Source organism: Bombyx mandarina, chromosome 04, assembly GCF_030267445.1.
Source record: "Bombyx mandarina strain Sakado chromosome 04, ASM3026744v2".
NCBI lineage: Eukaryota > Metazoa > Arthropoda > Insecta > Lepidoptera > Bombycidae > Bombyx > Bombyx mandarina.
Genome location: NC_143211.1, coordinates 7,953,330 through 7,968,662, shown reverse-complemented (window position 1 = coordinate 7,968,662; position 15,333 = coordinate 7,953,330). Strand labels below are relative to the sequence as shown.

General features: G+C 38.4%; 3 protein-coding genes across 3 annotated transcripts; 2 read left to right on the top strand and 1 right to left on the bottom strand.

Annotated features, from left to right (window-relative positions):
- The first annotated feature begins 4,136 nt into the window (after positions 1-4,136).
- Positions 4,137-7,675, top strand: fz (frizzled class receptor). The gene is made up of 2 exons (XM_028185092.2): positions 4,137-5,607; positions 6,180-7,675. Exons 1-2 carry the CDS (start codon positions 4,428-4,430, stop codon positions 6,695-6,697), a joined length of 1,698 nt encoding a protein of 565 aa, XP_028040893.1. The 5' UTR covers positions 4,137-4,427; the 3' UTR covers positions 6,698-7,675.
- A 2,122-nt stretch (positions 7,676-9,797) lies between these two features.
- Positions 9,798-10,839, bottom strand: Sec61beta (Sec61 translocon subunit beta). Its single transcript, XM_028185082.2, has 3 exons — positions 10,679-10,839; positions 10,396-10,598; positions 9,798-10,049 (listed from the first exon to the last, which is right to left on the bottom strand). The coding sequence occupies exons 1-3, from the start codon at positions 10,679-10,681 to the stop codon at positions 9,962-9,964; spliced, it is 294 nt and encodes a 97-aa protein (XP_028040883.1). The 5' UTR covers positions 10,682-10,839; the 3' UTR covers positions 9,798-9,961.
- Positions 10,840-12,163: 1,324 nt separating this feature from the next.
- On the top strand, positions 12,164-13,438 carry LOC149503098 (uncharacterized). The gene has a single exon (XM_089740411.1). The coding sequence runs from the start codon at positions 12,164-12,166 to the stop codon at positions 13,436-13,438; it is 1,275 nt and encodes a 424-aa protein (XP_089596537.1).
- The last annotated feature ends 1,895 nt before the right edge of the window (positions 13,439-15,333 follow it).

The window sequence follows — 15,333 nt, the reverse complement described above, 5'->3', positions numbered from 1 at the left end:
ATTTGAAATTTGGTTTCAAGTTTCTTCAAAATAGCTTCGATCTTTTTCTTATCTTTTCCTATGACAAGTTCATCATCAACGAATAGTCCGATTATTATTGATTTATCTTCGTTTATGAAAACGCATCGATCTGTTTTGATTGTCTTGAATCCCAAATCAAACATCGCTGGGGTAAAAGTTTTGTTCCATGTATATGGAGCTTGTTTTAATCCGTACAAAGATTTTTTTAATCGGCAAACTACTTCAGTAGTATTGCAGTTAGTCTCATAGCCAACAGGCAATTTCATATAAACTTCATCTGATAACTCTCCGTATAAGAAAGCTGTCTTGATGTCAAATGTCATGAAGTAGTAAGATTTTGATGCGGCAATTGCTAATAAAGTTTTTAATGCAGATTGACTTACTACTGGGCTATAAATGTCTTCAAAATCCAGGTTTCCTTTCTGCTCGCATCCACGTACGACTAATCTAGCCTTGTACGTACCGTCATCTTTAATCCGAAATACCCATTTGTTCGACAGTATTTTGTGTCCTTTGGCTTCTGACTTGTCTACTAATAATACCCAGGTGTTATTTTTCTGTAATGATTCCATTTCAGATTGTATTGTGGCGGGTAGCCATCATACAACGCAAGATAATTGACAGATGCCTGAATCTCGCTTACGACATTTTCAAGATAAAGCGCATATATACAAGTTCCGAACAACAACATTCGGACCGTCGGTCTACCGAGCAATATCACCCGCTCGGTGGAAGATCTTCCCTTTGTCGTTAATCAGCACCAAAGTATCGCCTTCTCCCAATTTCGTCTGTCGATGCCAGTCACAGCTTCTTTGTATGTTAATAAAGAGCAGTCATAGTCGTCATTATTTTCTGACGTAAATATGGTCACGCAGCGACTTAACTCATAATCTTTGGTCCATGCTGGTGGTCTCACGTCCCTTTGTGGTCTTCCACTTGAGGGAGATGGTTCATCAACATGATCTTGACTAGAGCTGGAATAAAGGGGGTTAGGTTCCTGAAAAGGTAAGTTCTCATTAATGTTGTTTCTTTTTTCTGGAATTTCAATTTGTTCTGTTTCAGGTTCTGGAGTAAGACCTTCGCGTTTCTCAGCAGGAGTACCGCTATAATGCATCTTTTCGACTACTTTTACATCTCTGTTGATAACAACATCATTCCTTTCGGGTATATATATTCTAAAACTTTTTGTATATTCCGCATATCCCAAGAATACTCCTTCTGTCGCTTTGGCTGTGAATTTTCCTCTTCGGTTTTTGTTCATCACAAACGCTCTATTTCCGAATACGTGTAGGTGATTTCCTGATGGTGTTCGTTGTACCCATTTCTCATATGGGGAATTGCCTTTGAGAGCTCTTGCTAGGCTTCTATTTATTAAATAGTTTGCAGTGTTTACTGCTTCTGCCCAAAGTTTTGCAGGAATATTAGCATCTATCATCAGACATCTAGCTTTATCCATCAGCGACCGATTTTTTCTTTCACTCATGCCGTTTTGCTGGGGGGTATAAGGTGCACATAATCTTCGGCTTATACCGTTATCTTTGAGGAATTTGTCAAACGCTTTAGACCTGTATTCGCCTCCATTATCAGATTGTAGATTTTGAATTTTCTTCTTATGAAACAGTTCAACATAGTTTTTATATTCCTTGAATTTATCGATTACTTCGCTCTTTTCTTTTAAGAAATATACACAGCAGTATCTTGTATAATCGTCAATAAATGTTACGAAATACTTTGATCCGGCCATTGATTCGTTCTCAAATGGGCCACACACGTCACTGTGAATTATCTGGAGCACTTCGGTAGAGGTTATTTGTCCATGGCTTTGGAATGGTAAAGTGGAAAATTTTCCTTTGATACAAGTCTCACAGGTACCCAAAGTTTTTTCTTTAAAGTCGAGTCCTCGCATCATTTTATTTTTAACCATTTCTTTTAGGTCTCTTTCATTGATGTGACCTAATTTCTTATGCCATTTCATAATTTCGCTTTCATCACTAGGTGCGAAGTTTGCTGTCTCTTCCGGTTTATCAAATTCAAGATAGTATAATCCATTTCTTCTGTTAGCTTTTAATACAGTTTTCCCGCCTTTTATGACACTGGCTTGTTCTTTTTCAAATAGAACCTTATAGCCATGATCCGTAATTTTGCTTGCAGAAATTAGATTATTCGATAAATCAGGTACATATAATGTGTCAGAAAGACTAATTTTATAGCGTCGATCCTTTGTATAAAGTTCGGCTTTTCCTTTCCCTTTAACTTCGGTCGTATGTTTATCTGAAGCTAGCTTTAGAGTGTCAGTCGCGGGGATTAAATTATGGAGTATACTTTTATCACCCGTCATATGTGACGTACAGCCACTGTCAAGACACCATAAATTGCCTTTACATTTCGATGTTCCTGTTGTTAAACAGATGTTAAATGTCTTTTCTTGACCTTTAGTTTTATTGGGGTTATTGGGTTTCTTCTTTGACCAACAAGCTTCTGTGGAATGCCCTTTCTTATTGCAATCCTTACAAAATTGTACCTTTTTCTTCGTCTTTGTGTAGAAAGCTTCTGAAGCCTGAGGTTCACTATCTTCGGTTTGCCTTCTTGCTTCGTATTCTTCTACGATTTTTATTTTTAAACTGTCAGGACTTGGTAGAAGATCTCTCGACTCAATTGCCGTTCGGAAGCTATCGAAATTTGTAGGTAAACTGTACAACATCATTATACTTAATAACTCTGGATGAATTTTGACATCCATGTCTTCTAATTTACCTACTACATCCATAAAATTACTGAGATGGTCTCTCACATCTTCTTGTGGAGTCATTTTCTTTAATACTAGCTGCTTTAATAACATAGCCTTTCTTGCCGGCCCTGAACTTTGGTGAATAGATTTTAGTTTGTCCCATACCTCCTTGGATGTATTACACCCTTTAACTTGTTTCAGTTCTGGTGGAGATATAAGTAAAATTAGCTCTGACCTTGCCTTTAAGTCTTCCTTTAGGAACGCACTCTTTTCTTCGGCAGTCGTAGTTGCCGCTAACGCTTTTGCACCACTAGCGTATTCCCACAAATCGTATCTTACGAGAATCGCCTGTGCTTGTAAGCACCAGGTATCATAGTTTGATTTTTTCAGCGGTTCTATGTTTCTGATACTCGAGCTCATTTTAATTTTTTTATTTTCTCATTTACTTACTATTTTAAATTTTAATATGCTTCATCCATTTGCCACTAGATATTTATGTAACCACGCTCTGCTACCACTGATAGGGTGGACTAGCGGCTATAGCAATTAATTATAACATAAATTAAATACTTGAAAACATTGTGTTGACTTGTATATGAGAAAATATAATTCAGAATGACACCGCACATCAAAAGTAAAATTTGAAAGACACTGTGCAAGATTAATGCATGTATAGAAACGTGTCTCGGCAACATGAGTGAACATCAGGAGAAGGTGTTGGAAGGTCGTGATGCTGTCCTTCCAACAAATACTACAATATTCAGAACACAAAAAGCTAGAATACAGGCCTTATACCATACAGGGTTAATTTAAATCGAAGCATTGATTAAACACTTTATATATAATCGAGGTGACTGCTTTGTTAATCTGCAAATTCATATTTTGACTTTTCATTAACAAATGGTCAGTAATGCTTAATTAATTTATAATAATGCTATCTATCAGGGCAATTAATGGCTCAACTTTGAAAAGTAGAATCGCACCGACTGTACCCATTTATATTTCGGGGATTGTAATTTTTAACTGAGATTAGGATTAAATATTATTTGTTTTAAATGTGTCTTATTTACATCTATTTCAGATTTATTGACACTCCGAGCCACAATTTTAAACATGTTTACGTGTTTTATTTATTATTCTAATATATTACGGGCTGTACAAGATCATGACAAAATATAAACACAATTTCATTGAAATAACAATTAATAAAAAAAGTTTTTACTAAATTCATTCATTTAATTTCATTCCAGTTGATTAATATCTCAAGTTAATCATCTTTATTTCATTTCATTTCACTCCATGTTATCATTTTTCTTAAAAATAAGAATATAAATTAAAAGATGACATGACCTAAAGGTCTTAGTTACCAGGTCATAAAATCCCATAAAAAAATGTATTTTTGCTTTGGTTACTTGGTATTCTATTCGTACCGTAACAATTTTGTGAATTTCTCGTAATTTCTAACAAAAAAACTTTTCAGTTTTCAGAAAACAATACTTAAATCAGCTTTAGATATTATGTACTAATTAAAGTCTGTCATAATATGCTAATATCAAATAAGACACATTTTAAAGAGATAAATATTTACATGTAACGTGGGTCAAAATACCACAATTTTAATAAAATGACACTGTACGAAATGTTTTGTGATGAATAACATTTATGTGGTAAACTCTACATGATCAATATGGCAAAATTTTGGAAACATTATGTTATTATATTCAGTCTGTTATGTCTTTTTGCGTTAACAAAAGGTTCTCGAGAGATTGTTTATCAAGGCGATAGTCTACCTCAACATGGACGTTGTGAACCCATTACCATTCAGTTTTGTCAGAAATTGCGTTATAATCAAACCATTTTTCCGAATATTTTAAATCAAGCACGACAAGAAGATGCAGCCGCAAACATGCTTCTGTTTACAACTCTCATTAAACTGAATTGCTCTCCTGATCTAAGATTCTTCTTGTGTTCAGTTTATGCACCCGTTTGCACGATACTAGATTCTGCGATACCGCCTTGTCGTCATTTATGTGAAGCTGCAAAACAAAGCTGTGATGTCGTCATACGAAAATTTGATTTTCCTTGGCCCCCTGAGCTTGAATGTTCTGAATTTCCTGAAGTATCTGATAATAACATATGTGTTGGTGACAATAATACTGCCCATGAATCTCGAAAACGCACTGATACCAAGTTTCGTAAGGTTGACTTCAAATCTAACATGGAGAGAGATCCGACTAGATTGCATGAGTTTGTGTGCCCAGTGCAGTTCAAAGTACCAAGACATTTAGATCTTGAATACTCTTTTAAAGTTGGAAATAGAGTTGAACATGACTGTGGAGCCCCATGCAATGGAATGTTCTTCAGTAAAGATGAAAAGAATTTTTCAAGGCTCTGGATTGGAATCTGGGCAGTCCTGTGTGCACTCAGTTGCCTTTTTACTGTGCTAACATTTTTAATAGATACAGATAGATTCAGGTATCCAGAAAGACCCATAATATTTTTGTCAGTTTGTTATCTAATGGTAGCTATTGCCTACATAATGGGTTGGAGTGCAGGTGATAATATAAGCTGCCAAGGGCCTTTTGTTTCTGCTGTCAGTGGAACAAGATTACCCAACATATCAGTTATCACACAAGGTACAAAACATGAGCCATGCACAATACTGTTTATGATAGTATATTTCTTTAGTATGGCTTCGAGTATATGGTGGGTCATATTAACCCTGACATGGTTTTTGGCTGCTGGCCTAAAATGGGGACATGAAGCAATAGAAGCAAATTCCCAATATTTTCATCTTGCTGCTTGGGCAGTACCAGCTGTGAAGACAATATCTATTCTAGCAATGGGGAAAGTAGATGGTTAGTGATTTTTTTCTCATTTCCATGTGTTCTAATTTTTTTATTAGCATAACAACTTGGATAAAGAAATGTATGTCCAACTGGTTTTAAATAATTACTGAATTGATTTCATGACAGTTTAGACATGAGGTCAGTTTCATTTATATCGAATTAATGGCAAACTGGAATATGTGACTGATTCTTGATTGAACTAGGCAAGACAATGTTATTAATCTGTCCAAGCTTACACTACTTGTAGAACAAGTGGTGCAGTATTTTTCATTTTATTGCTTAGATGGGTGGGTGAGCTCATATGGTTACTGACCTAATGTGGTTACTCAATCCCATTGACGTCAACAATGTAAAAGCCATCACCTACATTGAGCTATGGGGTCTAAGTCCCGTTTTATACTAGAATGACAGTCTCACCCTTCAAACCAAAAAACATTACCTTTTTAAGGCAGAAGTAAGCACGGTGGTGGCACCCAATTTTGTATAGGCTCTACCATCCTCAACACCCTACCACCAGTAATTGCACAATTTATTATTATTTTAGTAGTAGAAAGTAAAATCATTCCAACTATTAATTTCAGGTGATGTACTGTCAGGTGTATGTTACGTTGGATTATGGGATGCAGAAGCTTTAAGAGGATTTGTGTTGGCACCTTTATGTGTCTATTTAGTGTTTGGAACAATCTTTCTTCTAGCTGGCTTTGTCTCACTGTTTCGGATCAGAACTGTAATGAAACATGATGGGACTAAAACTGATAAATTAGAGAAACTGATGATTCGCATTGGTGTGTTCGGTGTACTATACACCGTGCCTGCCCTCATAGTCATAGCATGTTTGTTCTATGAACAAGTTAATTTTGACAAATGGATGATTGCATGGCAACGAGACATGTGTTCGATACGACAATACTCAATTCCTTGTCCGATAATTCATGAAGAGATAGAAGGACCAAAGTTTGAAATGTTTATGATTAAATATCTAATGACAATGATTGTTGGTATAACATCTAGCTTTTGGATATGGTCTGGTAAAACTTTGATATCATGGTCTCAATTTTTTGACAAAGTTAAAGGTCGCAGAGTAGAAGCCTATGTGTAATTATTTTAAATGCAGAAACTGCAACTGCAAACAAAAGTTAATGAATGTTTTCATTATATATTATATTTAGATTTATTTGTTTTTGTATAATTATTTTTAGTTACTACATGAATGTATGACAATCCTCTATTTTATTAAACAGTAATATACATCAAACAAGACTGCCATAAATTTTGGAAAGTCATATAAAACAATATTTCTTAGTCACCTTCTACTGTAGCTGCTTTACTTTATAGATTACATGGACTGTTCATTGCTATTGTGATGCAAATTCAGTTAACTGTGATATAACAATTTCTAGTTAATTGCTTTACCTATTCCAGTTAAAATTCATTAAAAGTTAAAAGTTCCTAATGGCTCATCATTGCTATTATTCAGTGAAAGCAAACAGCATTATGATGTAATTTTAAAAGTTTTTCACAGGAAATTTATTGTAATAAACTATGAATGTTATGAATCTTTTACATTCCATCAACAATGGTTTTCTTGCTTAAATGTTATTTTATAAAAAGAAGTATTGGTATTATTCTGAAAAAAATCATTTATGTTATATTATAAAACATAAATTCTCATGATACAACCTATGGCAATCACTAATTACGATAGTTCTTTCATAAAATAATAATTGTATGTAGTCTAATTAAGTTTAATTTAGAAATTAACATTCATAGCAGCATATAGATAATTAAGTTGGAAATGAAATGAACCCAATGTAATGATATAGACAAAAACCAGGTACTCTATGTATAATATAATTAAAAATTTTGTAACTAATATTGAGTACAAAGAAATTTCGCCATGAAATAAGGAGTGTACAGAGATGGTGTGTTTGAAAATTAAAATCTTAATAGGTATATTAGTTTACAAAGGCTGATTTTGATTAAGGTGGCATTTATTTGTGTCATAATTTACTTACGTTTTGTATGTAATTATTTTAAATCATATTTTTCTTTAATTAAATGGAATTACTTTTTAGTATGTTTTATGTTTTTATAATATTTTGTGAATTCTTAGGCATCACCTGCATGAATGTACCGCATAATTCGATTTTTCCCATCTTCTCATTTAAAATACTTTATATTTTATTTATTTATTTTTTATTGCTTAGATAGGTGGACGAGCTCACCGCCCACCTGGTGTTAAGTGGTAACTGGAGCCCATAGACATCCACAACGTAAATGCGCCACCCACCTTGAGATACAAGTTCTAAGGTCTCATTTATAGTAACGACGGCTGCCCCACCCTTCAAACCGAAACGCATTACTGCTTCACGGCAGAAATAGGCCGGGTGGTGGTACCCACCCGCGCGGACTCACAAGAGGTCCTACCACCAGTAATTACGCAAATTATAATTTTGCGGGTTTGATTTTTATTACACGATGTTATTCCTTCACCGTGGAAGTCAATCGTGAACATTTGTTGAGTACGTATTTCATTTGAAAAATTGGTACCCGCCTGCGGGATTCAAACACCGGTGCATCGCTTCAACACGAATGCACTGGACGTCTTATCCGTTAGGCCACGACGACCACGACCACATATAATATTTAGGTAAAAATGAAAATGAATAAATATTCTAAAATTATGATGATGAACCAACTATTAACTCTACTGCAGGTAAGCGTATCGATAGTTGGCAAAACAGTCATACTACTGGTTTTAAGGATGAGGTAGATACATTATATGGATATACAATTGAGGCTTTATATCTCAAGATGAGTTAGTTGAGTGGTGATATTATTTCGATATCTATGGGCATAGGTAAACATTTACCAGCAGATGAACTGACTGCTAGTTCACCGGTTTATGATTTTTTTATTGCCCTTGTAGGCAGACGAGCATACGGCCCACCTGATGGTAAATGGTTACCGTCGCCCATGGACTTCATAAATGCCAGGGGCAGAGCCAAGCCGCTGCCTACAGCTTAATACTCTCCACAAGCCTCTTTTAAAGAAGGATATGTCATAGCGCTCAGGAAACACCGTGGAGGGGAGCTCATTCCATGGTACGTGGCAAAAAAAACCTCTGGAAACGCACTGTCTAGATTAGATTATTAACGCTTAACTACTAGAATGCCCTGAATATAATCAGTTAATAAGTGATGAACAGTAAGTTCTAGCAGGGTTGTTTAACTGATGATTTTGCACGCATCACTTATCATGGGTAAAGGCAATGAACAACAAAGAGCGAGGTTCTCGCTGTGGGGCTGGTGTGAATGAAGTAGATAATTAGCTGTTTAGATTACACTTACTGCACCAAAGTTCAGTGAGCTGACACTCTTCATTCTGAACACTGTCATTTTTGTGTAATGCTATTGATTATAATTTCAAAAATGATATCAATCCCAGCAGTCAAAACCTCATGAAATTAGTGAATTAATGTATCTTGCTATTGTTTTTATTTAAAAAAAATTAAATACACTGAATATCTTCCTAACATTGTTATGTCCATTCAACAGGTTTGGACAGCACTCTTACACGGGATGCTCAAACTATGACATTTTTTTAGACTTGAACTTTTGTTTACCCATTAAAAAGTTCTTTTAATAAACTATTCCATTAAAAAATCTTGGCAGGATATCCTATTGCAACATTTATCAATTTAAGGCTGAATTTCTGTTTTGCACATAAATGTATCAATAAATTTTTATGTATCTCATCTCTCATAATGAATAAACTTATATATTTTAAATGAATAAACTTACATATTTTAAATCTACATGCAATTGTTTTATGGCTTGTTAATGATACATCAAATGTTCATGTGTACTTGTTTGTGTACTTTTTGTCATAACAACTATGTCAACTCCTTTTCTTTGTTCTAAATTTATAAATCTCATCTGGTACCAAGTTACTGTATGGGACAAAGAAAAGTGTGGCAAAATTATGTAAATTGAATAGCCACTAGCTACTGAATATATGGAAATATGTTTATCTTTGCATTCTTTGCGTAAAAATAACATTCATAAAAAAAGTGAGCCACACAACATGAGATGTCACCGATAAGATTCATGGTCATGAAAGCGGAACTTTGTAGTAGGCGGGTTATAAGTAATGCTCCTTTTATGCAATGAGAAATAATGAGGGGTAAACAAAAAGAATTATTCCACTTATATTTAATTTTATTTTAATATTAAATTAACACAATTTACATTATAAGGTATTAACTTGTTTTCCAAACACATACTTACCTTATATTATCTTAGACTAATAACAAGTTATTAAAAGTAACAACATGTTATATTGCATATTAAGGTTTAAATTATTATGCTCTAGTATATTTTCCCCAAATGTGTAACATGAATACCGATGCAATAAACAGGAGAGACATCACTAAAACAGGAACTGGCCCTCTGGAAAAAGAATTATAAACATTTTCAATGTTTTACTTTGAGATTTTTTTGCTTTAGGTAATTCTGTGGCTGTTCTTCTAGCATTGGTGATTTCCATGAGCAATTACGATAACTTGCTCAGATAGATGTTATGGTGTTATTTATTTAATAAATGTATTAAAGACATTAATATTTTCTAAGCTTCAGAAAAGATGGAAAAATTAGAAGTATTTGGATAATCAATAAATGAAGTAAATTTTACTTAAAGAATTTTATAATGTTCCATTTTATTAGGTGAAGTGTTACATGAAACTTCAATGTAGAGAAAGTTTGAATGTTATTTTAAGTGTATATTTTTAAGGCTTACACTTTGACTCCAGGAGAATCATCGGTATAGAACCTCCACATTCCTCCAGAACCAGCACCAGTGCTTCGGTTTCTGGCTGCAGTTGTAGTAGTAGTTGATTTTCGTTGACGGACTGTACTACCACTGGCTGTTCGTGGGCCAGCAGAAGCTTTTGTGGGTGATCTACTCCCAGATCCTACAGAGGTAGCACTCGGAGATTGAGGCTGAAATAATTTATTCATGTTCACATAAATTCCTAGTAAAATATTTTTTCGATACCTTTTTAATAAATAAATACCCTTACCATTTTTATTCAAACGTTGTAAAACTTTATTTTAAGTCAGATATTCACTTAGCACGTTTAGCATCTACAATTTAAGTGAACAAACAACTTAGAAAGTGTTAAAGTGTTGGCCGACTAACTTGCAACGCGTCCAATTCCACTGACACGTTGTCATTGACGGTGTTGCCCGTTAATAACCTATGGACTGTGGAGGGTAGAGCCTCTGAGGTAAAGAGAACCGTTTCTGTGTGTGAAAAAATGTCCGTTAAAATCTGCTAAATAAGGGTGGCGGTACGGTAGCAACCGGGCAAATTTTAAAAAAGGCGATGAAAGCTATTAAAATAAGATAGACAAATAAAAAAGGACAAAAGAACTGTAAGCACTACAAACCCACATAAAGTATTTTATTTGAAGTTGATAATAAAATGCAATCGATGTCTCCCCGTTTTATCACAGCAATAATTTTAGGTTTTATGGACGAAATTTATTTGGACTACGTAAAAATGTGAGGTCTTGTATATTACACTGTCACTAACTACTCTAGTCATTAAATTTATTAAATTTCCTAACTCAGCATACTCCAATCAGTTAACAAGTGCTCAATTCATATAATACCCTGTGCCTATGCTAGCGCCATTCTGGAGGGTGGACTTTTTGGCGGGAACGCGAGGAGTGAAGTTGTGTGATTTGTTTTATTTTGTCTATTTAGTGTTTCTTCAGGTTTAAATGTGTAATAACGGTGGTTTATTAACTGTTTAATATCTGTGAAAGTGCACAAATGTGGGTAAATGAAATAAAGCCGCTGGACGTCACTTCTCGGGATCCTCCAAAAAGTCCAATGAAAAAGTCTCAGTAGATGACCATCATTTTACTGAGATCTCATTTCATTTGATTTTATCCCAGTTGATTAATGTCTCAAATTAATCATCTTCATTTCATTTCATCATTTTTCATAAAAATAAGAAAATAAATTAAAATAAGACATGACTTAAAGGTCTAAGTTACCAGGTCATAAAATCCCTTAAAAAAACCTGTTGTCATAAAATCGCCTAAAAAAGAAAATAACCTGTTGTTTATTTTAAAGTACGTACGGGAAAAAGCGCGGGAAACGTTCGAACTTGGCGGGCGCGGTTTTTAAATTTTTTTCAAATTAAATTGTAGATTTATTGTAATTAGTAATCAGAATAGTTCTAAGTTGTGAATTTTAGATTAGTGTTATTCCTATATTTATTATTTATCTTTTCTACGTAGGGTAAGTTTTTTCTGAATACTTTTATGAACGAGCCGCCAGACCCAGGGGGCACAGTGCCCCCTGTGGGAGCATTTGTTACAATTTCAAACGAATCTGGAATGGGTTCCGACTGTTCGTCGGTATCCAAACGAAAATTAAAACGAAATTATCTTCATAGGATATGCAAGCAATGTAATAAGAGGAAAAGGAAACATAATAATGATGCATTAAAAAACACTGATTGTCATTGTAATGATGAGTTTATAAAGGTCCCCATGAATAATTTACCATCTTCTACTCCCGATAACGTAAATTCTCCTTCCCACGCTCCCACACAAACAGGCAGGACTAATTATGATTGCAATGATCGTGGCCCTTACATTGTGCATGTTCATAAAATACAGTCTGCGGAAGACGACGGCACCAATCTGCACCCTATTGTGTTCGGCAGGTTTTTAAAAAAAAATTCTTTTAAAAAAATTGTAAATGGCAGTTTGAAAAGGATAGGAAGAAACAAAATGTCTCTTTCTTTTCATAATTATTTAGACGCCAACAGCTTTCTCCAGTCAAATTGTTTATCTGAAAATAAGTTGAAAGCATATATACCCACCTTTAATATTACTAGAATGGGATTAGTAAGGGGAGTTCCAACTGAGTGGTCTCCCGAAGATATAGAGGAAAATACTAATATGCCTATGGGATGTGGTGATATAATTAAAGTCAGACGTTTAAATTATAAGGTAATTGTAAATAATGAACCAACTTGGAAACCCTCTCAAACAGTTGTATTGACATTTGACAGCCAAGTATTACCTAAACGTGTTTTTATGTGTTTTAACTCTTTACCTGTACAACTATATACTTACCCAACTATACAGTGCTATAACTGTTGTCATTTTGGCCACACAAAAACAAAATGCAGGTCCAAACCAAGATGCTATAAATGTGGACAAGGTCACACCGGTGATAGCTGTAATATTGAGGAAGATCAGGGCTCTTGCTGCTTATGTTCTGGGCTACATTTTGCGTCAAGCAAAAAATGCCCAGAATATTTTAGGCAAAAAGAAATAAAAACTACCATGGCTGAAAACAACCTATCATACATGGAAGCATCAAAACTTCACCCAATAATAAATAAAACATATGCTGATGTCTTAACATCCATTCCAAATAAAACTTTACAAACAGACAATACTATTGTACCCGGCTCACCCCCATCACGCATATTATCGTATAAAAAAACTGTTGTTACTAAACCACGAACCCCACCTAAACCTAATAAAGGATATGACAGTGAAGCTCACAATTCAATTGTAAAGGATTACAACATGCCCGCACCCTCTAATGGTTGTGTATTACAAACCTCACCCAATGCTGACAAACAGAGTGAACAGAACTTAATAGACTTAATTACAACTTTAATTAAATTGTTATCTCAATCAAATTTAACCATACCGACCAACGCTGCTACTTTATTCAACCCTAACAATAATAATAATAGTCATAATGGACAGGATAGTTCAATGGAACTGCAGAAGTATCATAAGTAAAAAACATGAACTTGTACATATTGTAAATACTTTTAAACCTTTTATTCTTTCTTTATCTGAAACCTTTTTTTTTTTTTTTTTTCCGGGCCGAGGGCCGAACCTCCTACGAGGTCCCCGCGCCTAGGGGGCGCGCGGGGTATGTGAGACTCTACGATCTGCAGGTGTTGAGAGCAGACCGCGGGCCCAAGGAATTTAGGGCCCACCCACTAAACGACTCCCCTGCACTCTTACACCCGGCGTCCGATCTCCGTCCGGGGTCAAAACCCGGTCAGAGTAGGGGGGTTCCCGCGGTCAACACTACAACCAGACACGCGGCGCCACCCCGAGGACGCCCGACCGACGGGTCGTCGAGGCGATAGTCGACGACCAACGACGTCAGTCTCCGCGGTACGGCGGCCCTTCAGGCCGCCCGGGCGATGCCGCTGGTGTTCCGGGATACCCCGCTGGGCCAGAACCAGCCTGCCGGGTCGGAACGCGATACACCGCCGACCGGGTTGCTCTTCCACAGTATGTTCGGCGACGACAGCGACGACGAAAATGCGGACCGCATCGCAGTCCGCAGCCGCCGACGCGTCGTCCCGTCCTCCTGGTGCCAGCGCGCTAGAGTGACGGTAGCGTGCGGCGCAGTCTCAGCCCCCTTAGGTCGCCCCGTGACCATCACCGGGAGGAGACTGCCTCCTCATAGGGGCCGGAGCTGGACAAACGCCCTCCTCCGACCCCCGGCTCGACGGCGGCGGCACGGCGCCGAGAGGGAGGAAGAGTTCTCCCTCTCCCGTTCCGCCGCCTCCTTCTGCGAGATGGTGGACTCGCAGAAGTCGAGCATCGCCTGCCAGGACTCATCGTTGCCGAGCATCGCAGCCACGACGGTCGGAAGCGACAAGTCCGGTCCTATTTTTGCAACGAGGACGCGGCGCTGCTCCGCGAAAGCGGGGCAGCACGCGAGCGTGTGCTCCGCCGTGTCCTCGTTGCAGCCACTGCAATGGTGGCACTTCGGCGTCGGCTCCCTCCGGGCGACGAGGTGCAGGTAGCGACCGAAACAGCCGTGTCCCGTGAGCACCTGCGTCGCTCGGAAGGTGAGACGTCCGCGGTCGCGATTCACCCAGTCCGAGAGGACCGGGCGGATCGCCTCGACGGTCCGTCGCCCGTAGGCGGGGTCCGCCAGGCGGCGAGACCACGCCTCGAGCACGGCACGCCGAGATTGAAGCTTCCGCGCTCGAACTTCCGCCGCGCCGGGACGCGGCTCCCCCCTGGAGCGGAGATCACATCGCCACGCGTAATCCGCAGCAAGCGCCTCCGCTTCCAGGTCCCAGGGAGGCGTCCCGGCGAGCACGCACGCCGCCTCGAACGAGACGGTGCGGTACCCACGAACCGCCCTGACCGCAATCGCGCGCTGCGGACGTCGCAACGCTGCGACGTTGTCACGGGTCAGGGCGTGGCACCATACGGGCGCCCCGTACAGTGCCATTGACCGCACCACCCCCGTGTAGAGGCGGCGCACCACCATGTCGGGACCCCCGACGTTCGGCAACAGCCGACTCAGCGAGCCGGCGGCTGCCATCAGTCGGGGACCCAATCTTTCGAAGTGAGCACGGAAGCTCCAACGACCGTCCAGTACGAGGCCGAGGTACCGCAACCCGGTCGCCTCGATCTCGATGCGAACGCCTCCGATCACGAGGTGGGCCCCCTGAGGCGGCGCTCTCCGGGCCCCGTGGAACAACAGGGCCTGGGATTTATCGAACGCCACCTCCAGACCCAGCCTTCGGATCCTGCCGACGACGAAGGCCACCCCCGCGCAGGAAAGACGGGCAGACTCGCGCAAGTCCCTACCCCGGGCCACGACCAAGGTGTCGTCCGCGTAACAAACTACACTTAGACCCGGGAGAGGAGCGCTAAGG